General features: G+C 38.7%; 2 protein-coding genes across 10 annotated transcripts in view; one reads left to right on the top strand and one right to left on the bottom strand.

Annotated features, from left to right (window-relative positions):
• The window catches only part of LOC129724144 (uncharacterized), a 292,991-nt gene that overhangs the window by 244,448 nt on the left and 21,475 nt on the right, over positions 1–27,068 (top strand). The gene's annotated exons all lie outside the window — the stretch shown is intronic.
• On the bottom strand, positions 8,714–12,637 carry LOC129724146 (protein hunchback). The gene is made up of 2 exons (XM_055678803.1): positions 12,334–12,637; positions 8,714–11,258 (listed from the first exon to the last, which is right to left on the bottom strand). Exon 2 carries the CDS (start codon positions 11,235–11,237, stop codon positions 9,150–9,152), a length of 2,088 nt encoding a protein of 695 aa, XP_055534778.1. The 5' UTR covers positions 11,238–11,258; positions 12,334–12,637; the 3' UTR covers positions 8,714–9,149.

The raw sequence follows: 27,068 nt of genomic DNA, 5'->3' as shown, positions 1-27,068 counted from the left end.
AGCTCAGCGCCGCCGGACGGACCTCGGTGGTAAACAATTAAGGGTCCGATTGTGGCTCATTTTTTTTCTCTGATAAATCAAAGATGCGTGCTGTTTTTTATTGCACGGAACGATCCCGATCCGATCGGACATATGTTGGGTGGAAGTGAGCTGGAAAGATGATCGATAAATCATGATTGTCCTTTGGTGTGTTTTCGATCGTGTTTTCGTTTCGTCCTCTTTCTCCGCACATGGTCAGTACTGTTTGCTGGCCGATTGTTTGGGATTTAAAAGGCCGGTTGCTCTTTTGTGTGACCCCGGACGAAATTTGATCGATCAATAAAGCGGATCTTTGGCCATCTCACCTGGACTGGGGTGACCGTTAACTACTCTTGTGCGTTTCGGACGGCTGAGATTTGCACATGTCTAGTCGTGATTGACCCTAGCAGGGCTAAATGAGACGTTCCAAAATTTTACGACTACCATCTAATCCTTTTCCCAGACTCCCTTAGCTCATCCAGTTAGGTAAAAAGGACAACCGATTGTGTGTCGGCCCGGGTTTGGGAGACAAAACGTTTCCAGAACAAACACCGCACACAACAAGAAGCGATAAAAAGTAAAAGTTAAAACAGACGTGTTTTATTGCACATAATCCTTTGTGTCCTTTCGCATGTCTGCCGAGTGACTGTCTTTAGGTTAGATTTTACGGCACGAGCAGGATGATTAACGCCCACTAACAACTGCCTAACCTTCGGAACGTTTCGTTATGATTTTAAAGAAGGCAAAAGAAAAAAAGTATCTATGTACAACATTACAAGACATGGCCGAACCTTGAATGGTACCAATTAGCATACCCACGGATCGGATTTGCCGGGGTTGGACTTTTCTTACTTTTTTAATCCTTCGCTTTTACGACTGGGGATGACAGGGAAAGTTTCACTTTCGATCTTGGCCGAAAGAAGGCAACCCAAAACAAACATTGAAGGTAAGTTCCCGAACGCCTTCCTTTTTTTGTTTCTTAAGACAAAACTGACCTTCGGCTTCGGTTGGCGGTAAAAATTAGTTTTACAGTTTCGTCTTTTGACTTCGGTAGTGGTCGGGTTGGTTCGACAAAGCAAACAAACTGACACAGTTCTGCTGTTGCTGCCCGGTTGAGTAAGTAATTAACGGGTGAATGGTTAGGAAGACATTCGTTTTCATCTCAGGGTGCACTCAATCGAATCGGTATATTGCAAGTTATTTGTGACAAATCCTAATTTTATGACCTTAATGTTTATTGCGATAACTGTTGACTTCTTGCAAGAATTTGAAGCCAAGTATCCGGTAGAATTCATCAATTTCTTTTGTTGTTTCTACAATTTACCGTTACAAGGTTGAAAAAATGAAAATGAAAGCACCCAAATCTCAAAACCCTTTGAGAAATAAAAATGTTTTGTAAATATATAGCCTGAGAAGTTTTTGACGTAGGACTACATCTTACTTTAGGAAGGAGGCATGTTGTGGAAAGTTTTTCGAAAATGTAACTATATGTTACTAAAATGCCTTTATGTTATATGAATGGATTTTGAACGCCAATGTCTTGATCGGAAGGTAAAGTTTTCCCCAAATTTCGGGCACTGAACCTCGTTCGATTCTGGCACGTTTCATTTTTGGCACTGTGCAAATGTGGCAAAAACGAACGGTTTTTTATTCAAACATTTTAATTTTCTTGTTTTTCCTCTAACAAATTAAAGTTTGATAACCGCCGAAAGGTATTATGGTCCTCAATGTTGCCGATAAGGATGGCCGAAACCGGTCAACTGGTTCCGGATATATGGTCGAAACATGAAACAAAATCAAAGATTTACGAGGAAATTCGTAGATCTGGGGGTATATTAACAGTCTGTTTTCGGCTCAAACAAATCATTTTGCTAGCAAATGGCGCGACGGACGGTTACATCTCAGCATGAGCAGCAAAGCTTCTGTTTCTGTCAGTGTCGGCGTAAAAGTCTGCCTTCGGCTCAAATTCTGCCATTTTCCAAATTCAAGGTGGTAACATCCGGTTTTTTAAGAACAGCTAAATATTGGTTGTTATTATTTATTTGTATATATTCAGTCGACAAACAGTCTGAGTAAACACTTAAGAACTAGCGGATACATGAAAGTTGAACAAATGATAATGTCTATTGAATAAAACGCACATAGTTCGAATAGGCTCGTTTCGTGAGTAGTCCGTTCTGTGTTGTTGGAGCCTTAAAAATTTCTTTGACGCAGTGGACGTGGCAGAACGTTCACATACGTTCGATTGAGAACCCAGGGCGCGTTAATTTCTTCTGGCGGTTTTTTTTCTATAACAAACCTTTCGCACATTTCGTCGCTTTTCGAAAGTGTTCATTCCTAAAAGTCTGCATCGGGCTTCGTATGGAGGCAGCGCATCTGGATTTCTTCATTATTGAATTTCGATTGGATTTTTTAAAATCTCCTTTATAAATTTCGATTAGACATTTTCAAATCTAGTTATCCAGATGCTACGAAAAGGGCTCCACACGCGCACTCAGTAACGAATTTCGATTGACATCCGGAGAATGAACCAAAGATTCCGCCTAGATTTGTTGATTATGTTTTGTGTTATTATGTGGCTATAGTGTTCCCGAAGGTTCAACTCTGAATCAAACGTAACCCCAAGATCTCGCGTTACGTGAGTTCTGGTGATGGTTTCATCGCCTATACGAGAGTTCTATTGAATGGGATGTTTTTTCTCGCAAAAGTTATCAATGAACATTTACACTAATAACTATCGTTTGTGTTGACACCAGTCGTGAAATCTGTTAATTACACTTTGTAGAATTTCGCAGTCGACAATAGGTTTGATTAGGTAATACATTTTCAAATCATCGGCATACAGCAATTTATAGTCTTTTGCAGTGCTAGACAGGCGTCGTTGAAAAAAATGGTGAATATTAGTGGCCTCAAGTTGCTGCCTTGCGGAACACGTGACCGGGTAAAGTATTCTCCTGACTCTACGGAACCCAGTTTGACAGACAGTCGGCGCTTGCTCGAATACGATTCGAACTAGTGAACAACGTTCGAGGACATACCAAGACGATCCAACTTAGCAAGCAGGATAAGGTGGTTACTTCTGTCGTAGGCCGCTTTTGAGTCGGTATAAACTGTATCAATTTGATATTCTTGCAGAATGGAGGTGAGGCACAGTGATTTAAATTGTAGTAGATTGGTTACAGTGGATCTGCCAGGAAAGAATCAATATTGCTCATGAGATATAAAGGACTCGGCTCCCGGGGACTTCAATTTTCTGACAGCTGCTAGGATATCTGTGTTATTGAAATCACGGCTGTTCATTGAAAACATACCAGAAAGGACATTGGCAAGCACGTTCTCAATTTGTTGACTGTTGTATACTGCGTCGTCGAATAGACTAGCAAAACGTTTACATATTCCTCGAGTAAAGCTCGAGGTTCCGCAGCCCAAAAACATACTTGAAGGTAGACCACGTTCTTTCCTCTTTCTATTAACAAAAGCCCAAAACCTTTTTGGCTGAGTTTTTCACGGTTTTTTTGCATTCGCAACATGTACCGTCCGTAGGGAGCTCGGTTGTGAAATTTATATTGGTGGTCGCTCCCATGAATCTTTGTTTGGTGGTGGAATCTCGGTTGTTTGAGTAGTCTCAAAGTTCTAGAACGTTGTTGCTTCAGATAACGAAGACGTCTGTTGATCCACGAAGGTGATATCCTTGGGCGACGAACTGGTACAAATCTCAGGTAGCGTTAACATAACGCGAAATGTTTTAAGCTTTTTTCAAAGAGTTTCATTGCATAAAAATTGTAATTTTATGAAATCTCTATTAATCAACAAAAAAAAAACATTCGTTCACAAGAAATACCAATTATTTGTGGAGTAATGGCCGTTTTCCCATAACACTCTTTTTTGGCAGAGGTTTGCGGCGTTTACGAGAGATAAAGCAGATTGTATGAAACTTCGGTAGCGGCTGCTGTCGCGTAGTGTTTCATTCCACACTGGTAATTACAAAAATCTTGCTAATGTCGTGTGAATACTGTAGCGTACCAATACATTTACACACCCTGGACCCAGCAGATCAACTAAAATAAAAAAAAACTCATATTATTTCATTAGCTTAGAAGTGTGCCGGGTATCTGAAAGATCATTTACATAAGTATTTTATTTTTAGTGCCAACGGGAACGTTTTTCTCAAAAATGACATGTTTTGAGTGCCGAAATTTGAATTAAAAATTTTTTGTCGGCAAAGTTAAACTTAGTGTATAAAAAATTATCGTTCAACGACCGGGGAGTTTATTGACCAACCTTAAAAAAAAGAAGAAAAGCGCTTCAGTAGTTTTACCGCAATCGTAAACACGACAAAGTCTTTTTTTGAGAAACACCATTCCGAGATAAACGCGTATAAAGTTTCAAGTTTAGCTTATCCCGGACGAACACATACGATTCGCATAAATTCTCTGAGATTCCTCACATTGGATTCGTGAGCGTCCTTGAAAAGGATTCCTGAAAAAAGAATCCTCAGAAGTGCTCTGTATATGGCTCTAGGATTCTTGAATAAGAATCCTGAGTGGGAATCCTCCCAGGGCCGGCGTTTCATGTGCGTAGTATGGGTAGTAGTACCCACTCGGGAAATATCCATGTGGGTACTTACCCACACGGAACTATCGGACAAAACCAAAAACAAGTACTGTTGCGAGCGACAGATTTTCTGATGGATATCGTTAAGCGAGAGGTTATAAATCTACAGACTTATGTACAGTTGTAACGTTGATCAGAGAAAAGGTTTTTTTTTATTGTTTCATTTACGATAGAGTTCTAAAGTTTTGTTTTCTCGTAAAATTTTCCCATGCCCATTTGAGCTCAATCGGACTTTCGGAAGTAGAGCCTCAAAGCGGTCAGAGTTACATTTTTTTGATCGATGAAAGAAATGTTCGAGCTGGGAGTGTCCTTTGTGTGTTTTGGTGTAGCTCGAGTCTCCCAACGCAAAACTTTCCATGTCCCTGAAATTTAATTTTTGTTTTTAAAACAAATTTTTATGAAACAACATCAGTTCTCGACATTTCATGCATTTCTAAGTGATTTTCTTTAAAAAAATCGATTTCTGAAACTTCAAGAACTACTCTTGTGCATTTTTAGGTTGGTCAGAAATGTTAGACTTTCACGACTGTAAGTGAAACCATCTCAGAAGTTCGATAAGGCTCAAATTTTGGATGGAAACTTTTTTCGAAAAGACAAAATTGTTGAGCCAGTTGAGCATTGTAAAAAAGCTCAAAAAAGGCCGATTTTTCATAAGTTTACCTTTACACACACTGACGAAACTACCCATGCAGCATCAATCATAGTAACTCATGAGTCAACAGAAAAAAAATTGACTCAAACCATAATGGCGAAAACAGTGAAGCTACTCCGTTCAGAAGTGTGCGCGATCAAAGAACGTTACCCCGTCGCGTCGAAAATAGACATCGTACGGAAAAGGGACGCCGGTTACGCTTGTTCCGGTATCCACAACATCTTGGCTCTGCTGGACTACAATCAGAGCATCGAAAGAAAGACCGGTTCCGGACGGCCACGACCCTGAGCGACAAGAAGCTCCAAAGAATGCTGAGGAGGAAAACCGAGGGGAAAGTGGCTACATCGCTGCGTACGCTTGCTCGGGAAGTCGGTTCAACTGGCCAAACAGTGGAAAAGTACCTGGTGAACATGGCGTCAGAAAGCGGAAGTGTCGTCCATTGGTCTCGGAGTTGCTCGATGGTCGAGTCAATTTTTCCGGCGAATCGCGACATGATGATGGTGGTCCACGCCGAGACTTATCTCACCTTGGATGTCAACGACTGGCTGGGCACTCCATATTTCACTTTACCCACGAAGGAAGTGACCTCTGAGGTGAAATTCATTTCACACACCAAGTTCCCAAAGAAGGTGCTGCTGTGGCTGACAATCAGTGAGAAGCTCCGTACTGGCCGTGAACGGGGAAATTTATAGTACGAAGTGCCTGCCGGAAGTTGCGTCGTTCATCAAAAAATACCGTAGGGGCGAAGACGCGGTGCTCTGGCTGGATCTGGTGTCGGCTCACTACTCGAAGCAATCGTTGAAGGAGATGGAGCGGAACCCAATGTTCCCCAGCTGCATCCCATCCAGAGTTTCTGGACAAACCAGAAGCGTGAGACCTATCTCAACAATCTTGACGCGAAAATTGTGGAGGAATATATAAATAGAACGAAGAAAGAACTCAAAAACATGCCTACACGCATGTCCACCATGGCGAATGTTCCGGTAAACTCTCAGAAAGCCACTCGTAAGGGCGTGGAATTACGTTTGCAAATGAGCCTATATTATTGCGTTCCATGGGAAATTAATGGGGAAGATGACTACTGAACGAAATTCGAAAATCTAATTTCTCTTGAACTCATTGGCACCCTATTGTTGATGCACTGTCGACTTTTCGTAAAATTTTGTTCAGGTATCAGAAGGTCACCCCCCCTCCCCACGGCTACGCCTTTGTCACCCATGAACCTTCCCTATTCCTTACTACCCACTCGGGAAAATAATGTGATGCCGGCCCTTCCTCCGGATCGTGTTTGCGATTCCTTTCACGATTCCGTCACCGAGTTAAAGGTATCCTGGGGATTCTTACTCAGGATTCTCTGCGTGTTAGTAAGGGATGCGATTGTGATGAGGCGCGCTTCTAATCGCTCTAACGTCCTCTCTATTGTTCAGATCTTTATGAAAATTTGAGAGAATGTTCTCAAGATCAAATTAGACTAGAGTGCTCAACTGGAAAATAGAAATATTTCTACACCAAAACGGTTTGAATGATAGGCATAGTGTCTTCGGCAAAGTTGTATATAACAATTTTGTCATTCGAAAAAAAAAACTATTCTGGCATTGTTTAGGTATTCGTTGGAGTTTTTAAAAAATAAGCTCTTTTATATAATTAATTTTTCATTTTTCTTTTAACTTTGTTCCAAAAATAAATATTTTTTTGAGGGTGTATATTTTTCTGGGAAAACATAATTATTATATACAACTTTGCCGAAGACGTCACACTGATCAAACAAACCGTTTTGGTCCTTAAAATATTTGTAATCGTCAATACCATCCCAAAATAGCATTTTTCAATAGCTTCTATTTTCATGACGCTAATATTCTTTGCGTGTTAAGAGCCACTCTCTTACAGTCACAAAACATAACTTTCAGGAAGCAGTGTGTGACTGTGTAATTGGTCGAGGCCTCCTAGAACGGAACAGGAACAGGAAAGTACTTTCCTAAACTACTAAGAAAAGGACCAAGCCGGAGACAGATCCCGAATCCCGTTTGGATAAGCAATTTTTTTCTAAGCCTGAATCACACCTCCAGTTCTTGCTCTTTTGTCATTCAACCGTCGAATTTGTTGTCCGGGCAGTCAATCGAGTTTGTAACTGTGGAAAAATAGTTTTGACTGCTCAAAAAACCTATTCAAGTGTCATTCGAGCTCCTATACCAGCATTTTTTTGGCCATCTTAAAGAAAGTATGACCGAGAATTAAAAATTGAGAATTTATGCCTCGGAACAACCAAAAAATTGCTCTTTTCGAATTTTGTAGTGAAAATCAATCTGTGAAAAAGCGGGTATTGAGATAGTGTTAGAGTTTTAGGTTATGTGTATTTATTCATATATTCATACAATCACTGTAAAATATAATTATGTATGATTTCGTAAAACTTTATTTGTGTTACTGTTTCGTTTCGAAAAAAGATTTTCTTTTTGGCAATTGCATACAACCAAATCATTCTAAATTCATTTTAACTCCAAATAAAATCAATTTCGCACAATGTTAGCTTAGTAGGAAACCATCATATTTGGCAATCACAAATTATTAGCCTGTAACCGGAGTCATTTATAACATTTCTTAATTTTTTTGATAGAAAAACAATTGCTAAAATAGCCAGAATTTATACTGAACACTCTCACCAATGTTCAACTTGAGGAAGGTCGATTGTACCCGTCACTTGAGATGAAAAAGTCAGTTAGAAATTCCTATTTGATCTATATTATATATAATATAATTCTTCCAGCAAACGTTAAAAATATTCATTACGCTTCTTCGAGTCACATTATTTTCATCACCCCATTTACGCTTCGACGAGTTTTCGGTTAAGATAACGACATTCCATAAGTTTCGAACAACTTCCAAAAATAGTGCATTCACAATTAATGAAAAGTTTCTCCCTGACCTGCGACCGGTATTTCAATTAACCACCAGATTAAGGGGTACTTTTTTCCCATCCCGCAGTCCCCTCTGTCAACTAGACAATTTTATCTTTCTTGGGCAGGCAAATTTTCATATCCTTCGCTAGCACGTGTCCTTTAAAATTCTTCATCATGCATACAGACAGGGAAATTTTTCAGTCAATCTTTGCTACTTACTGCGGTGCAGCAGCGGTAGGAAGTAAGATCAATTTCTGACCTTTCTGAAATACCTAAACTAGGGGCGCGCCGGATTCCCTAAACTCGTGAGAGAAAACTTAGAAAAAATGTGGCGCGTGCACGTTTAAGTTGTTCCCCTAGTCTTAAAGGAAATTATCGAAATATTTTTCGATCATTATCGCTCTGTTGAGTGTCACAATTATACCGTTCGATTTAAATAAAGATCACCGATCGTGAAACGGTGGGAACGGAAGACCACAAAAATAGAAACCACTGGGGAGAATAAGTTTTAATAATTTATTTCGCTTCGATAAATAAATACAGGTAGCCAGTTTGAATAACTTTAAACTTACAACAATTCGTTCGTCTCACCGCTGGTAGTCTTAACCATTAATAATTTAGCAATAAATCTTAACGCTATTCTTTGATTTTTTGCTCTGTTTTGATTTTGTTTAGAATGCCCTTTTTTCTCGATCACCTAATTAGTATTTGGTTCGTATTTTTACAAAGTCTGTGCAAACTTACTCCGTAATCTTAGGTTTGTCTCAGATCAAACTAACAAAAAAAGAGGAAAAATGGATTTTTTTGATTATTTTGCTCGTAGCTGCTACTTCAGTCTTCACTCGGAGTGTTGAGTTTGAGGTAAACAATTGTCCAACAACGACTAGTTTTTACATGCTTCTCTGCCGGCTTATTTTTAGCTTTGTACACCACCACCACCTTTTCATGAGTTAATTCTAACTGAGTTTTTAATGCGACTTCTGAGCAATGTGCAGGAAGAACGCAACCCGGTCCTTGCTTTTCTCGCCACACATGTTGCACTTGTAGACATCGTCGAACCCGTGGTAACCTTTGTGGATCATGAACATGACCTCGTCTTTGAAGCTGATGTCGCAGTGTTTGCACTCGAACGATTGCGTCGTCGTTTGGGTCGATTGCGCCGTCAATTCCTTCGCTTCGGTGGTTTGGTCCTGCTGTTGCTGCTGCTGCTTGGTGAGTGGATTAGGTACGGATTGTGCGTCGGTGGGATCATCGATCGAGTTGTCTTCATCCGAGTGATGATTGTCCATGGAGGTTGCGGACGATTTGGTGAAGTCGTTTAATCGCTCCAACTTGAAGGCACGTCCCTTGCGACGGTTCTTGCTGTTGCTGCTACTGCTTGCGGTAGGTCCTCCGCTTTTGGGGGCATTGTTGGCGGATGTAACGGCACTGCTGGAGGATGGGGTGTTGGGTGTGGCGATTGATCGATCCAGCGGCAGGGATAGATCTTCGCTTACTTGGTAGTCCATGTCGGTGTCCGCGGCTGAGTGGGATTCCGACTTTAGGTTGGAGCTATCCGCTGCAGCGGCGGTGATTTGCTTGAGTAGTTCCTCGCTCAAGCTAGTCTGGTGGTTGTTGCTGGTGATGCTTGAGCAAGCGGATGAGGACGGAGAGGAGTTCGGCTTGGATGGGCTTTCAGTGGAGTCTTCGCTGTGAAGTTTCTCGTGGAATTGGGCGGGGAACTGCTGGCGGAAGTTAGGTGAGAGTTGGGCGATGGCTGCTTGCTGATCAGCGAACATCTGGAAGTTGAGGTTCAGGTACGGGAAGAGAGGTAGATTGTTGGAGGCGGCGTTTTTGAACATGTTTGCTAGGGGGCTTTGGAGCAGTTGATGCGGGAGCAAATTTCTTGCGAGGTTTGAGGACTGACCACCGCCCGGTGGTGTGAATGGGTTTTGATTGGGCGGTGGTTGGTGGTTTATCGGTGTTAGAGGTGCTTCCGAGGGTTGCTGAGGTTCCCCTTTAGAATCCGATTTTTGTGGTTTGGATTTCGGTCCTCGGCGCGTTCCGTAGACGTCGATTATCGGTAGTGGGTTAGGAGTTCCATCCATGTTTAGAACGACGCCAGGTTTGTGGGCGTACTTTCTGAGGTGCAGCTTCAGGGAATGGCAGTACTTGGTGGCATAATTGCAGTCCGCACAGCGGAACTGAAACACGTTGGAATGGGACTTCATGTGGGAGTTTAGCATCGATTTGTTGACGCAACTGTAGCTGCACTTCGTGCACTGGAATGGCTTCGACTGCTGATGATTTCTGAGGTGATATTCCAGATGGTGTTTGTACTCGGTTACAAAGGGGCACTTCGGGCAGGTTAGCATCTTCTCCGGCTTAATGTGACTCCGGGAGTGCTTCCAGAAGCTCAGCTTAGTGACGGCTATAAACTCGCACTGCTTACACTTGAACTTCTTCACCTTTCCGTGGGAGTTGATTTTAGGCTTACGGATTCCTTCTTCATCGTCACTTCCCTCGTAGGATTCGCCACAATCGGATCCGATATCTTCCTCCAACTTTTCTGGAGTTTCGGCGCTATCTTTGGGGGACTTTGGCGGCGTCACGTCCATCGGTGGAGTGTGAGTTGGAGTGAGGGTAGAAGACACATATCCGCTGTCCTGCTGTTTCCCGTAGTTACGATTTGGAGTTGATTGTCGCGACAGTTGCTGTTGTTGTTGGTTTTGTTGCGGAGGAATGAACATTCCAGCATATCCGGGCGGTGTTAACGGATTAAAACCCAGTGGATTGTAGCCGTGCATCAGTCCATTATTGCCGACTGGTTTACTGTCGTAGTACTGACTCCGACCACTCAAAGAATCCATACTGTCCACGCTCTGGGGGGAAGTTGGACTCGAGTGGGACATCGGAGTGTCCTGCTGGTGATGATGAAGATGATTCGAGGTCGAATACTGATGCGCGTAGCTGTTCGTAGTGTCCAATGGTTCGGATTTGATGGTCATATCGTACCATCCGCCTGCGTTGGGCTGCTGCGGAAGCGAACTGGACATGACTGAATCGTAGTTTTGCATCGTTCGCTGTTTCTGCTCTGACTGCGGGAGAAGGAAGGAAAGAGAGAAAAAAAACCCATTAATAAAATACGCCATGTTGCTGTTGTCGATCTTTTTTGCTTCCATCCGAGCGAGGGTGAATTTCCCCCCACACAAAAATTGCCTTTTCTCATTCGGCACTAGTGCACGCAGGAGTTACACACATTGCCAAGAGGACGATTATTTTTATTTTCAGCTCGCGAGCTTTTTATTTACCGAACGCGCCGTGGGATGGGATTCTCCGTTTCGTGTGTTGCTGGATGCTGGCATGGGTTTCCCTTTCTTTAGTGACTGCTTTTTTGCAGAAGGGAGGAAAATCGATAAACGGGTAAGCGGATTCTTATGTTTTACTTTCTGCCTCGTAAACAGTTTTCCCCGAAACTAGTCGATGCTATCGAGAATGGAAGTTACCACCTTTCACGGAGAAAATTTTACTACTCCACAGAATATCGGCTCATTTAGAGTTGTAAAAGAAAATACCATTCTCAGTTAATCCCTTCAATAGCAGCAGTTCGCAATTATTCCAAAGGATTAGCTTTGGAACCGATTCAAAACAATCACTCCAGAATGGGATCATCAATTTTATTACTTTATGCACCATCTCGAAGCCGAAAGTCATTCCCGCTGTCGCATGAGGCACAAAAAATGTGCCATAGTTTTCGTTGGGTTTTAATATTCTCTAAGTTTTATGGCTAGCTCATAAAAATCAGCCCTCATTTCTTCGTTTTCCCATGGCCCAACGGGGTAACGAACGGTTTTCCAATTTGGAACCAACGAAACAAACAAGCAAAAAATCATCCTTGCACTAATTCCGAACCAAGCATGACAGGAAAAAAAGGAGACCCTGCGAAAAGCGAAAGTGACTTTTTCTACCTCGACGGAGGTCAGAAACGCCCCTTATTTGCATTTTGCACAGGGGTAGAAAGTCAAACTGACCCGTCGTAAAATGTAAAAAAAAAAATAGAGCGAACCAATTTCCTAGAAGCAATCTAGAGCACATTTGCGGAGCTGCAAAGAGTTGACCTCGAACTGGACCCTCGCCGTTAGAGAATACAGAGTTTGCTTTAATGAGTCTTACCTAGAGTCCTTTCGAGAGCTCTGCTAATCCTGAGTACGTGTGTTCCAGCAACGGAGACCGACTTTCATCCCGCGCTGCGCGAGTCCAAAATCCACTTTTCTCCGAATCACTCTTCAATCACTTTGTTTTGTTCTGTAACTAATTTCCACGAAGAAAAAACTTCGCTAACTTTTCCCACTAACCACTGGCCGATCGATTGTCACAACTCACTTCCGACTGTTTTTTTTATCCGTGTTTTTCGTTCCGTTCTTGATTGTCACCGAGAGAAGGTCATCCACACAACCGAATCAACCTTACTCGTTGCGAGCGCTTTAAAAACTGATCCGAGATTTTTTCGATGACCCCGGCATGAGGCCAGCCAGAAAAGTCGACCGAAACAGAGTCAGTACAAGCAGGCAAGCACACGGGCAGGGTGGGGAATACGAAGGACGAAAAATATGAAACAAAAATCGGAACCTAATCCAAACTGAGTGTCACGTCTCTCTCTCCCTCTAGTGCCTACCCGGAACGTACATGAGTGGCCCTGATCTGAGTGCCTGTATGTTGTTAAGATTTTCGGATTCCGTCTGGATCCGGCAGTTTTTCGATGAAATCGAAAGTATGCTCTTGTGCACACACATTCGAATGTTTATTTATTTTTTATTTTCTCTACCACTTTTCAAACCATGGACACTCACTTATACAGTCGCAACCGCGGAGTGGAAATGATTCAGCGGTTGCATTGCTTCCAACTCAGGGTCAGTAGCATTGAACTTCACACTCAGGTATCTCACGCAGTCGCGCGAACGGTTGGGGTGGGAGTGTGTAGTACGGAAAACACGATGCTGGTCAGCAAGTAGTAAACGTGGAATAACGATGATTAAAATGGTCTAGCTAGAGGCTTTGATGGGGGTGGTGGAAAGTTTTTAACGTTTCCACGAGAATGAAGTTTTTCGCAGAGTTGAGTTTTACTCCCTCAAAACAAAACGTAACATAGTATGTGTATTTCTACTTATTAATGAAATGTATTCTAAGGTATATTCTAGTTGTTATTATTTTACGAACTTTAATTTCGCCATGTTTTAATTGCGTTTCTTATCGCAATTGTGGATTTACCTAGCTTTCTAACTGAAATAATTTCTATTTCATGTGCCCTTAAAGAGTTTCAGCTGTTTTTTGAATTCATTTATAATCTAGAAAAACGTAACATTGAAATTACAGACTTAAAAAAATTATTACAAAATTATTGAAGAATTCATTATCAATTTATTTGATGTTGTGTGTGAATTTTTGCTCTGAGGCAAACTAAAATCGCAAATAACTCCAACCAAACTAGAAGAATATGTTTGGTTAACACAGCTTGATTGTTAAGAATTTTCAATATTCAACAGCCCGAAATTCTTTATAAATATCTGTTACTAAGAATAAAACTTTACCGAATATGGAACCAAGACTGAACGTATTTAAGTTGAAGAGTCAGAATTTTAAAAAATGTCAGCAACCTACCAAGAAGTTAAGTCCGGGTTCCGGCCCAGTTTCAAAAAATGTCAGAATCTATCACTACAATGTTTTATCAACTTGAACAATTCATAAACTGAAGTTGCTATGTGTATTTTTAAACTTTATACTGATAAAATTAACTGGATGAACTGATATTTGTTTTGGAGTAGACAAATCATGTGTCTTTGCATACAAACCACCAACATTGTCATTATATAACAGATAGATAAGTTTGACTAGTTCTCAATTCAGAAAAAAAATATAATGTGCATTTACCCTAGTTTTAATCGCTCTAGTATCCATTTCAACAGCTATCTGCACCTATATTCTCATATCTTATATCTTATTTCTCTCATTTGTCAAATTTACCGTCAAATTTCTACAAATTTTCGTAAGTAAATCTATTTGCTTCTCAATTTCGTCAAGTGGTTGAAAGTTTTACGTTGAAAATATGGTAAAATTTGACTATTAATTGATCAAAAAGGCGTGATGAGAAGAATATAGGTACTGAGATGAATATAGGAGCGATAACCTTAGATATTTCTCAGAATGTTAGAATATTTCAAGCAAATTCTTTAAACTTCTTTCATTCGCTGTTCAATGCATGAGTCATATATTACGCAGGCGACACCCGAGAGAATCATAGTCTGTGGTGGGTTTTGTGTTCAGTAGTCGAACAAACATTTTATACTAAATTTTTGTCCTGCTTGGTTTCCGAAAACAGTAGAAATATATTTATTGAAGGATTTTGCGCAAACTCGACCGGATGTTGGCGGCACCCTTTCAGAATTCACATGAATGGTGTGTAAATATTACTACCCTTAGCAATTTTGCATATTATTATAGAAACAAAAATGGGACACAGTTTGATATTGGGTCAGAATTCGTGAAACGGATCACTAAAAATCGCGATGTCTAATTTTTTCAAATAAGTATTAAAAACTTCAAGAGTTTCACTCGGGAAGTTGATTTTCCAATTTTTATTGAAATGCGCTTGGCACCAACTTTGAAGGCCCATATCTTTTGATAAAAAAATCTCACCACCGCGAAATTTTCAGGGCAGTTTCGAAATTTCGTCAAAAATACTTGTGATTTTTTTCAGATTTTTCAGTGCCCCAGAACATAAATTTTCAACATATTGTTTTAAATAGTTACTATTGAAAAAATAATTTTTTTCTCCAAAAAAAATATTTTCATAAACTACAACTTAGGATGCATCTGCTGTGAAAATTTCATCAAACTCAATGCAATATTTTTAAAGCTATGTCTGTTTAAAAACAATTTTGACCTAAATTTCAAATGACAATAACAACTTGTAAACTTACTAAAATTCAATAAAAATTGGAAAATCAACTTCCCGAGTGAAACTCATGAAGTTTTTAATACTTATTTAAAATAAATAGACATCGCGATTTTTAGTGATCCGTTTCACGAATTCTGACCCTATTATAAGAAGAATTTAAGGCAACCAAATAGTCTACCTAGAAAACTTGTTTTGAAAAAAATCTGAGATGAGCGATTTAATTAAACCACTTCTTGTTTTTAAAACGATTCTGTTCCAGTGTAAGATTTTAATTTTTTTTAATATTTCTAACCGAAGTCCAGACAATTTCCTAAAGTCGACTATTGACGACTCTTTTCTTTCTCTTGTCATTATTCAGATTTATCGATTTAAAAAATAACTACAGTCCCTAGTCTGGGATCCGATTTTGAGCCATCCGTGTAGAAATGTTTGTTGTCCGATGAAAGACTCAGCTCCCCATCGTTCCACGTTGAGCAATCTGTGTCAAACACTTTGTATGGAATGTCGATGTTGGGGTCCGCTTTCATCCAATCAAAGACTGTTGTTACTAAAGGTGTTAGCTTGTCCTCCCTTAAGATGCTCAGTTTTTCATCCAGAATGTTCCCAAGGTATTTGGTTTCATTGCTGAAAATCAGTCTCACCCCGTTCGAAAGAGTGATCGAATGCGTCCTTTGCTTGGTAAAGGGTATGATGACCGTTTCAGTGGGAGCAATTCTCGCTAAAACCAGGTCCCTAGGTGCACAAGGTCTTTCGAATTTGATATGATGGCACATAGAATATAGAGAATAGAGAAAAAAATGATTATGCCATTTTTGTTTGATTGAATTTGTTGACTCCTCGGTCACCAAGGGGTGGAATAGTTTCTAGTGAAGTTGAAAATTTAACAATTCAGGATGTTTTAGTTGAGCTATATCTGAGCAAAATCATTTCAAATCACCTGGAAATACGCGAAAGTTTAATCGACCATTTTTGATTTGAATGAAACTTTGCACACGTATTTGGCTTAGCAAACTGAGCATTTTTCACAGGTGGAGAGATTTATTAAGCCCACGAGTTACATTCTAAAAGGGCGTATGCCTTTTGGCATACGGCATTTTATTCGAAGCATTGTAGCCCAGAAACCGTTGGTTGTATAGAAAAACTGTCTGAGAATGAATTGTAGCGAATCAAAAATGCATCATAAAAAAATATACACTGTACAAAAAAAATTTTTTTGACCCAAAAAAATTAAAAAAAAAACAGTAAATTTCATTTAAAAACAAGAGTTGATTTTTTTTTCATTTTTTTAAAGAAACTTGACGTTAAAGCGCAACTTTTAAAAAAAGTCCAGGATGGAGAAATGAAAAATAATTTTTTTATGATAGATTATTTTTATGAAAATTCTAATTCAAACATTTTTCAAAATATTTGTATTCTGATGATGCAAAAAAGATGCAGAGAGTCATTTTGAATCAAAAAGCTCTTGGTAGTAAACAATATAAAGGCATCGGTTTTCGAGTTATTTTGAATTTAAGCTCGAAAAATTATTAATAAAAAATACACGTTTTTCTCAATTTGTCCATGTTTCTCCAGCAAAAACCATACGTTCATTGGAATGCTTGATCAAAAATAAACAATTCATACTTTGACAACAAAACGATTGGGCGAACGGTTCTCAAGAAAAGAGTTAAATGTTCTAAGTGATATAAATATATATAAGAATCAAATTTTTATTTTCGAGTTTTATTATCTTAGGAACATATTTTTTTATGACATAGATACTTTACAGAACTAGTTTCACCTTATATTTTATGTACATCATAAGTAAATGATTCGTCATCTTTTGAAAACAGCTTCGTTTGTATCTTATTTTCTGAAATCGGAACGGAAGAGGAATACTTTTGTGTGGCAACTATTATTATAGATTTTTTGAAAATATTGCTCCATTCTGTTACTCCTTGTTCATATTCTTCATATGATACCCAACTAAATGACATTTTTGATGAATTTTTATCACTTTTCTGATTAGACCAATCATACAATTCTATTGCGCTTGTAATGGGAAGTTCATGTTCTTTAGCTAAACTTGCATTTCTTGCCATTCGTTTTAATATGCCACCAATTGCATCGCATGGGCCTTTACCATGAGAACTTGCAAAGACTTGCAAAGTTTTTTCTATTTTTATGTTGTGAGCAGAGTTGCCAATAAAATTTTTGATTGAACTGGAAGATTGCTGAAGAAAAAACTGGAAAAAACTGGATTCCGAATAAATTTACCAAATACCGAAAAAATAAATTGTGAGAGTGCTTCTCTGTGATGGTTATTGAATCCAATATAAGCTTTAAAGACAGCAACTTCGGGCCTACATTTTGTTGAAATTATAAACTGAATATTTTCATTTACAGGAGCAAAATTTCAAATTGCGCAAGTTTATCGCATAATCAAGAAAATGAAGCTCTTTTAATTTATTCAACATTTTCTTACGTTACATCTGTGAATTCGAACAATTTTTAAACTGCTACGCAACTGAAATTAAATTGAAGAATGCCGCCTGTATATAATATCTTTGAGATAGATTGCTTCTATTTTCATATAACATAATCCATCATTGCAATTTTTTTTTTCAGTATCTGGTAACACTTATTTGTTAGTTTTAGAATAAAGCTGATCTTACTTATCTATTTATCTCAACCATGCACAACACATCCTTAATTTGGCCGTGTTTCGTGCGAGAAGATACAATACTGAAAATGCGAGAAGATACAATACTGAAAATCAATCCGCAAAATTTACGTTCGAAAAGTAATTCTAAACCAGTCGGAGCTTAAGTGTCCAAAAAATCTGGATATAACTGGCAGATATACAAAAAAAAAACTGTAAGATTTTGGGATTAAACTGTTTGACTGGATCACTTGAAAAAAACTGGAAGAATCCAGTTTAAACTGGAACATTGGCAACTCTGGTTGTGAGGCAGCTCCATCGGACATAAATATCGCTTTTTTTAACTGTATTGTTGTTTTCAAAAAACTCATTAATTTGGCAACACCTGAACACCTGAACCGCAACAGCATCATGATGGAGTACTTCCGATATTATGATGAAGCTGATATTCCTTAGTGTTCCAGATTCTGAATAGTAAACGACGAAGGGATGAATGATGGCTTGACTATTATTCCAATAACTACACGAATCACAAATTGATAAAGACGTATTAAAATGAGCTTGACTGTTCAATATTTTTAATTTTGCAATAACGTTTTCGTTTAATTTGCGTAAGCTTGATGAGCACCGATGATCAGGAAAGGGCTTAGTGTATTCCATTTTTACTTTATTCATCTTCACAAAATGCAAACTGTTACTAACTGTAGTGCAATCGTATTTGTATACGAAAACAGATATTATAGGAAACCCAGTAGTTATTGTTTGCGCACTTTACAAACAGTTATTATTAGTAATCAAGTAGGTAGTGTTGCACGACAAACATATTTTTTTATAAAACATTCGCAAGGGGGAACGTGTAGGTAGGCTAAGGTTTACCGCTTGAGTTATTTATCCAATCGTTTTGTTGTCAAAGAACAAATTGTATACTTTTGATCAAGCATTCTAATGAACGAATGGTTTTTGCTGGAGAACCACGGAAAAATTAAGAAAAACGTGTATTTTCAGAAATAATAATAATTTATCGAGCTTAAATTCAAAATAACTCGAAAACCGATGCCTTTAGCATGTTTACTACCAAGAGCTTTTTGATTCAAAATGATTCTCTGCATCTTTCAAAATTATCAGAATACAAATATTTTAAAAAATGTTTGAATTAGAATTTTTATAAAAAAATCAATCTACCATAAAAAAAATATTTTTCATTTCTCCATCCTGGACTTTTTTTTAAACTTGCGTATTAACGTCAAGTTTCATTAGAAAAAAAAAAAAATTCAACTCTTTTTTTCAAATGAATTTTAATGTTTATATTAAATTTTTTTCTATCAAAAAAAAAATATTTCGTACAGTTTATATTTTTTTATGGTGCATTTTTAATTCCCTACAACTCATTTTCAGACAGTTTTTCTATGCAACCAACGGTTTCTGGGCTACAATGATTCGAATAAAATTTATGCCAAGAGGCATACGCCCTTTTAGAATGTAACTCATGGGTGTAAAAAATCTCTGCATCTGTGAAAAACGCTCAGTTTGCTAAGCCAAATACGTGTGCAAAGTTTCATTTAAATCAAAAATGGTCGATATTCGACCATAGGTCATTTGGCGCGATCTTGCTCATCTCTGAAAATCGTTGTGGAACCTACTACAAGTAGCACTTTTCTGTAAAGTGGAATGATAGGGCTTTCATTATGAGTAATCAAAATCTTGGCCGCCATCTTGAATTTAGGTGCCAACTTGAGTTATATCAGCCGTGTTCGCAGCTACCGATTTTCGATCTGAGACCAGAATTGGAAAGCTGAGAAAAAATGCTATGAGATGCAAGAAAAAAAAAGTTGAGCATCAGTGTTAACCTCCCAATGGAACGAATTTTCTGAACGAAGTTTCAAAATCTCCAATGCATTCTGTGCAATCAACGTAGCAGCCATATGCTGAGACCAAGTGGGTGCGCATGTTATAACCCTACTATAACAATATTTATCGTGATCAGTTAATTATGCAACTAGTACACCCATATTATTTGCATTGAGATTAGTGAGAATAATATATGCAACACGAGCATGCTAGATATTATTTTTTTCTAATAATATTTATTTCTGTTCTTTTTAGTGAGTTATTTGAATCCTCGGAGCAAATTGGATATTGTTTAATATTGATTACGGCATGAATATTTCGATGACACCCTGTTAAGCATACGGACGCGAGGCATAGTACGCTAGGTATAATGGACGGCAGGCATACGGACACGAGGCATATGGACGCGAGGCCGAATGAACACAAGGCCGAGGGGAAGTGAGCCAGAATACGGTATATCGTCTTCATCATCACGGTCCTCTTTTAATAACACGTATTTCGCTTCAGAGTGAAATTTGGAAAGCAATACACTCGCGGCCTTCGGCCGACTCGCTGTCCGAGCGAATGCTGTCCATACTCGCTACCGCTCGTTCGGACTTAACTAAGGGAAGGAAACTCTGTTTGAGTAGAACTAGCAAACCAGTAGATTAGTCGTTTGTGTGCGAGAGGCCGACGCTTCCGACGGCGGGTCGGCGGCCGGCTCGGATTTCGGAAACCACGGCGGCTTAGTGCCGCCTCGTTTCCTTGCCCTCGATTATGCGTCTTCGCCGCATGATTTAAAAAATAATACTATGGTCAACCTAAACTCTTTAGAAATATAGTTACACTTGAACTACATTAGTAGAGTCAAACATATCTGAGTTTAATATACAATTGGTTGGATGACGCTTTTGTCAATCATCAAACGTGCAACATATTTTTCAATAGACATTCTGATGGATATTTTATCTGTTATGCCTTGTGACAGTATGCCTCGTATCTATTATGCCTAACATCCATTATGCCTCGCGTCTGTATGCCTAGCATACTATGCCTAACACCCAAATGCCTAGCGTCCATATGCCTCGTGTCCCACCCCCGAATATTTAACTCTACGTACATGTGAAAATTGTTTTTCATAAACGGGTTGTGGGTAAAGTTATATTTATTTTTGGACTTACTTCCTTTTCCGTCAGTGTGAATGTACTTTTTTGATATGTGGGAAAAGATGTATCTTAGTACATAAAACAATGTGGTGAAGCAACAAAAGACAAGTGCAGAATTATGGTCCAAAAAGGAGGATCAATGTTTTGTGATGTCAGAGCTGTTCGGCAAAGTAGTAGATCGGATGAATAATGACAATTTGTTATACTCATTTTGAATCTCATTTTGAATCATCACCCTATAATTTTCAGTAAAATCTGCATACACAATAGCTTCATTCGGTTTAAGATTGGTATTAATGTGGATTCAAAAGTGAAATAAGATATAGTCTTAAAAAGTTTCACTTATGCTTATTTACCTTAGGGACAGAAAATGAGCTAAGCATTGTTTCAATGAACTGGTAAAAGTGTCTACGAACTCTTCAAATGAACAGTTCTTCCGAAATAATTGATACTGATTCCTAACCAGGACTAGTTTTGTTCAGCAATTTATCACTGAACTCATAAATCTCCGGAAATTTACCGCATTTCAAAAAATAACACTGGAGGGAAGAGTTTCTACATATGGCTACTACGTTGATTGCGCGAAATGCATTGATTATTTTAGAACTTCGTTCAGAAAATTGGTTCAAGTGGTAGGTTAACACTGCTCACGTAATTTTTTTCTCGCATCTTATAGCATTTTTTCTCAGTTTTCCAATGCTGGTCTCAGATCGAAAATCGGTAGTTGCAAACACGACCAGAATTGATTTTTTCTGATATAATCCAAGATGGCGGCCAAAATTTTGAATACTCCAAACGAAAGCCCTATCATTCCACTTTACAGAAAAGTGCTACTTGTAGTAGGTTCCAGAGCGAATTTCAGAGATATAGCTCAAATAAAACATCAAGAATTGTTGAAATTTCCACTTTTCTAGAAACTGTTTCACCCCTTAGTGACCGAGGGGTCAAAAAATTTAATCAAACAAAAATGGCATAATCATTTTTTGTCTATTCCTAGCTAATTTGTGCATTTATATCAAATTCGAAAGACCTTGTGCACCTAGTGGCCTGGTTTCAGCGAGAATTGCTCTGGGGTAATGTTCAGTCTTTCTACTGAGCACCACTGAAAAGTGGTGTTAGGAGCCGTTTGCATACGACTAGAAAGAAGTGCATTACATTTCCCACGAACAATTAGAACTAAGTCACCAGCTTAACCAATGACTTCGTAGTCAAGCTGCAATAGTTTGTTGAGAAGAACGTCTATTAGTAGTGACCATGGCCGAGGAGAGAAAACTCCTACCCTGAGGACACCCTTACATTGCCTGTACTGTGACAGACTAAACTCCAAATCCAAATGTAGAGCTTCGTAGCTGCAAGGTTACAGTGTCCGCTTTGACAAGCGAGTTGTGATAGGTCCGAATCTTAGTAAAACCAAGCCACTCGTTGGCAAAAGGACTTTAAAAAGCAAAGCCTTGGTGCTACATTCCGATTAGGAACTTGATCTTCTGTTTATTATACACAGACTTCGCAGCCAACTGTTAAGTGTACATGGCAATTATGGAACTAGCGCTACGATCTCACTGACACTAACAGTCTCTCTCGAGCCGGGACTCGATCCTACGACGACTGACTTGTTATGCCAGCATCGTACCTCGAGACCAGCTGGAAGGATTCTGTGGCTCTTCCACATTAAACTTCCCTCCAGACCACTGGTCTAATGCTTCGATAATATCATAGTCTATAGCACGTTATACGCTGTTAGAATGACTGCTTGCAGGAGGATATGATAAGGTCGATAAGGAAGAAAGTAGGTTACTAAGTCTGAAGGATAAGATAAAAAGCACTACAGCACGGAGCGGAGTTCTCAATAAATAGCATTACAAAAGGGTGAATAAAAAAAAATGTGCGAATAGCAAAAACGTCCGGACAATGCCACGAAAGATCCATTTTAGTATAGTCGACTCCTCTATTTTATAGAGCCGCGTAAATAAATGCATAGGACGTGGTATCGAAAGCTCTTTCAATATCAAGAAGAGCGCAGGCCGTTATTTCTTTGTATTTCAGTGATTTTTCGATCTTCTTTACTAAGCAGTGTAGAGCAGTTACTGCAGATTCACCTTGTTGATAAGCATATTGATGTTTATACAGGGGTAACTGATGAGCTCGAACATGATGACTCCGTCCGATTTTTGCAAGAAGATTGGTAGAATGCCATCCGGTCCCGGTGACTTTATAGGCTCAAAAGAGCTTATTACACATTTGACAGAGATCTCCATGAACAGTCGACGAGCGGGCCCTGCCATCATGCGTTTGGGTTCGAGGCTCTGTAGATTTTCATCGTTCGGCCCGAAGCACATAGGAGTATTTTAGTCAAAAACCTGGCCAAAATACTGAAAAACAAATTTAAATATTCCTTGTGCTATTGATCCTTTTTGCATTCTCTGATACTTACTTCGTTGTATGCACGCCATCTTGGTATTATCTGAGTTGTTTACAAACGACAGTAACTATCTTAACCTTGGTATTAGTTAGAGCCCATGAAAGAGTCACAAATTGTTCTACGAAAAATATAAACTTCCACTCATGTTATTAAAACCTTAAAGTGATTCTTGTGCGTAAATTTAATATGGGTGGTAAAAACAAAGGTATTTCAAGTAAATTTATGTCGGTAATGTGTTGTATGGGTTGAAAAAACTCCTTTAAAACAAACCATGCCATACAAAAGTTTTTTAGTTTCTCTTGAATAACTTTTTTTTTACAGAAAAGGATTTTTGTTTGGGTTCCCAGCAAGTCTCAGCAAAAATTCAACAACCATTGAAAAGGTTATGTGCTTCTTAATAAGTACCAGAAAGAAAATCTGCTCCATGCTCACCCATTCGTGATTGCGATCAATGTGAAGTTGGAACGTTCAGATTTGCTGAATATTTTTTTTCTATTGAATGAGTGCTTTTATCATGCTTTCAATTGTAAAAAAATGATTAGTTTCATCAGATTGTGTGATTACTTGCCGAGAAATACCCTTTTCGGGTTGATTGCGCAATGCTATGAACATTCAATTTGTAAAAAGTTTCTGTTTCTGGAGGAAAAACACGAAGAAACCTCCAAATGTTACCACAAAAGATCAAAATAATGATCGAGTGGTCCAAGTCTTACCAAAAAAACCCCAAATGTGCTTCAAGAAGCACTCGACCTTAAGATGTCAAGGATCACTCATAAAATCACCCTAGCTAAATTGAAAAAAATGGGTTTCGGTGACTCGCTTTAGAGGTAGTTTGAGTCTTATTTAACCAATCGTCAGCTCAGCGTGAATATCTCTAAAAGTTATTCTGCTCCATTTCCGACCACTTCAGGTATATCTCAGGGCAGTCACCTGGGACCGCTAACCTTTCTGCTCTATTTCAATGACGTCAATGATGCGTTCGATGGACCGAGATTATAGTTCGCTGATGACCTAAAGATTTTCCGCAGAATCGAAGTTGACGATGATACACTGATACCAGCTGGTCTCGAGGTACGATGATTGCCAAACAAGCCAGTCGTCGTAGGTTTGAGTCTCGGCTCGGAAGAGACTGTTAGTGCCAGTAGGATCGAGGCGCTAGCCCGCAATTATCCTGTACACTCAACAGTTAGCTGCGAAGTCTGTGTTTAATAAACAGAAGGTCGAGTTCCGAATCGGAATGTTGCACCAAGGCTTCGCGTTGTTCTCAAATTAACCAAATGTTCCTTGAAGGGCTTTAATTGGTTTTCTTTGGGCTCCCGAAGTGTTCGCTTCGCAGAGAATTGACGTCAAACCTAATGTAGTTGTAGGTAGAAGTAGTTGAGACAATAACGTAACTGTGATGTTCGCAAAAATTTGTAAATTTGGAAGGGAGACTGGTTATTCAGCGTTACGTAACATTAGGGAGGAGAGTCATATCGAACGTTAATTATTATATGATAGGATATTAAAAGATATTATAGGAGTGGGGGTGAGGTTGTCTGAAATGTAGATTTTTAACTTTGATTGCTATAACGCTAGTAAGTTTTTTGCTATAGAATATCCATGCATACTTCCACCTCTTAACAGGGTTGCCACATTTTTATCTGTATTTTTCTTTGAAAATATCTGTATATCTGTATCACGGGTCAAAAAATCTGCATTAAAAATCTGTATCGAGCAAACTCAAAATGTTGGATGGGAAAATTTTTACTTGCAGAGTATATTAAAACAAATTCATTTTTCTCGACGTAATGTTTGTACTGGTTTTAGTTAAATTTATTTTTTAAAGTTTTCGTTAACTCAATATTAGTGTTATCCTTCTTGGTCTGCAACGTAGCTTTCAGCTTTTAAAATTGAGATCATTAGCTTAGGGGCCATGCAATTTCTGGTTTAAACTGCATGTTCTAAACAAGCAAAAAGTCAAAAAGTTTTTTCAAGCGTGCGAAATTTGTTAGACAGCCCTTGTCAGCCAGTTACTGTTACGAATTTGGGGAATTGTCGCATCAAATCATTCAAATTTTTCAATTTCACGAACCTCTTTGCAATTTGTTTTACGAGCTTTGCATAGAAATCCTGACAAATATTTCGAAACGTTCATTTTCGCGCTTCGTTCAAGTCACATTCCACTTCTGCTGCATCGATACCAACATAATCCTAATGATGTTTTTTTACGAAACTTTGAAAATCGTATAATCGAATTCTACCTTTGAAATTGATTTCAGTTTGTCGGTAAAGCAAAAAAAATCTGTAAAATCTGTATTTTTGGCAATATTCTGTAATTCTGTAATACAGGTTCTGTAAAAAAATCTGTAAAATACAGAAAAATCTGTATATGTGGCATCCCTGCCTCTCAATTCGTTTGCACATCGGCTGCAGTAGCGTGTGTTTTGTCTGTTACTTTGACGTTTGACGTTTCACGGTGGTTTCGATATGTTTTAAAATACCTAAAATATTAAATCCGGCAAACGTGGTTTGTGTTTTGTGTATGTCACGATTAAATTCAAGAACGGATCAGCGAATCGGTGTGAACATTTCTATCTAGGGGTTTTAAGGACCGAATAAAGTTATTATAGTGGTTTGAGGCCCACTCTTTTTTGTTTGTTGCATCAAATGCATTGTTGCATTCGAGAGTGATTACTAATGATCAGTATAAAATAAACTTCTCCTTTTCAATAGGTCTGTAAATTTTAGACCTTCATATTATGATAGACTATTTTGTATCAATACGTTTATGTCAATAACTTTTATCTTATGCTGAATAAACTCTGAAAATCATATGGTGGCCCTGAAAGATTCAAAATGGCATCTGGGATCAATTTTTGACACACACTTTGATTTTATTGCCGAGAACTCAACAGCTGATAAATTCAGCGAAATGTTCTACAAGTTTTCGGCAGAATTTTCAAGAACTTCGGCAAACGAAACGTCGAAATATATTGCTGATATTCGTTAAAAACTTCGCCGAGCTCAATCAGCTGTTGGGAAGTTTGCCGAGATAAATTAAGTGTGTACTGGGTGGTGTTCGGAAATTTTGGGTTATTTTCCAGGGAGCAGCAGTCGCCATCTTAGAATCCAGAACGGCATGTGTAGCTAATTGCTAGCCTCTGGGTATCATTTCGATCATTTTAGGCTTTATTCCAGAAAAATTGGTTGAAAAATGTGGTTATTTTGTGTTAGACCTCCCTCTCCCTTTTCCTTGAAGGGTAAGGAGGGGTATCAAAACATCATAAAAATATTCCTTGTACTTTTTAATCCTCATACTCACAATTTGGTTTATTTGCTTGAGTTCTAGAGTTATATAGACATTTGTGTTTCATTTGTAAGGGAGCCCTTTATTTCAGAGGAGGGAGAGGTATCAAACTACCTAAAATATACCTTGCATTCTAAAACCTCCACATGCCCAATTTGGTTCCACTGCTTGATTAATTCCCGAGTTATGCTGGAATTTGTGCTTCATTTGTTGTTTCCTCTGAAAGTGACGTGTGTCAAACAACTATAGAAATATTTCTTGCTTAGCTTAGCTTAGTTAGCTTAGTTCTGACTGTACATATCAATGGTTGCTACTCCGTGATGGGTCCGAGCCACTCAAGATGCACAAGGAATCAACTGAAAGAAGAACTGGGAGTGGCAATTCCTTCTCACTGTACATCATTCAATGACCCGATTTTTTTATAGACCAATAACGGCGCCGGCCACGTCCTTACAGTCAGATGGGGATATCGTCGGTTTCGTGCAACACGAGCACAACTCAATTTTTTTTTTTAATTTTGAAATAATAATGTCAAACGATGCCAAATACGGTTAAGTTTTATTCAACAAGAACTTGTTCCGAAGTTCACAAAAAAAATGTGAGTGATATGT

The sequence above is a fragment of the Wyeomyia smithii genome, chromosome 2, assembly GCF_029784165.1.
Source record: "Wyeomyia smithii strain HCP4-BCI-WySm-NY-G18 chromosome 2, ASM2978416v1, whole genome shotgun sequence".
NCBI lineage: Eukaryota > Metazoa > Arthropoda > Insecta > Diptera > Culicidae > Wyeomyia > Wyeomyia smithii.
Note: the sequence above shows the minus strand (reverse complement) of the source record. Positions and strands in the feature narration are given on the sequence as shown.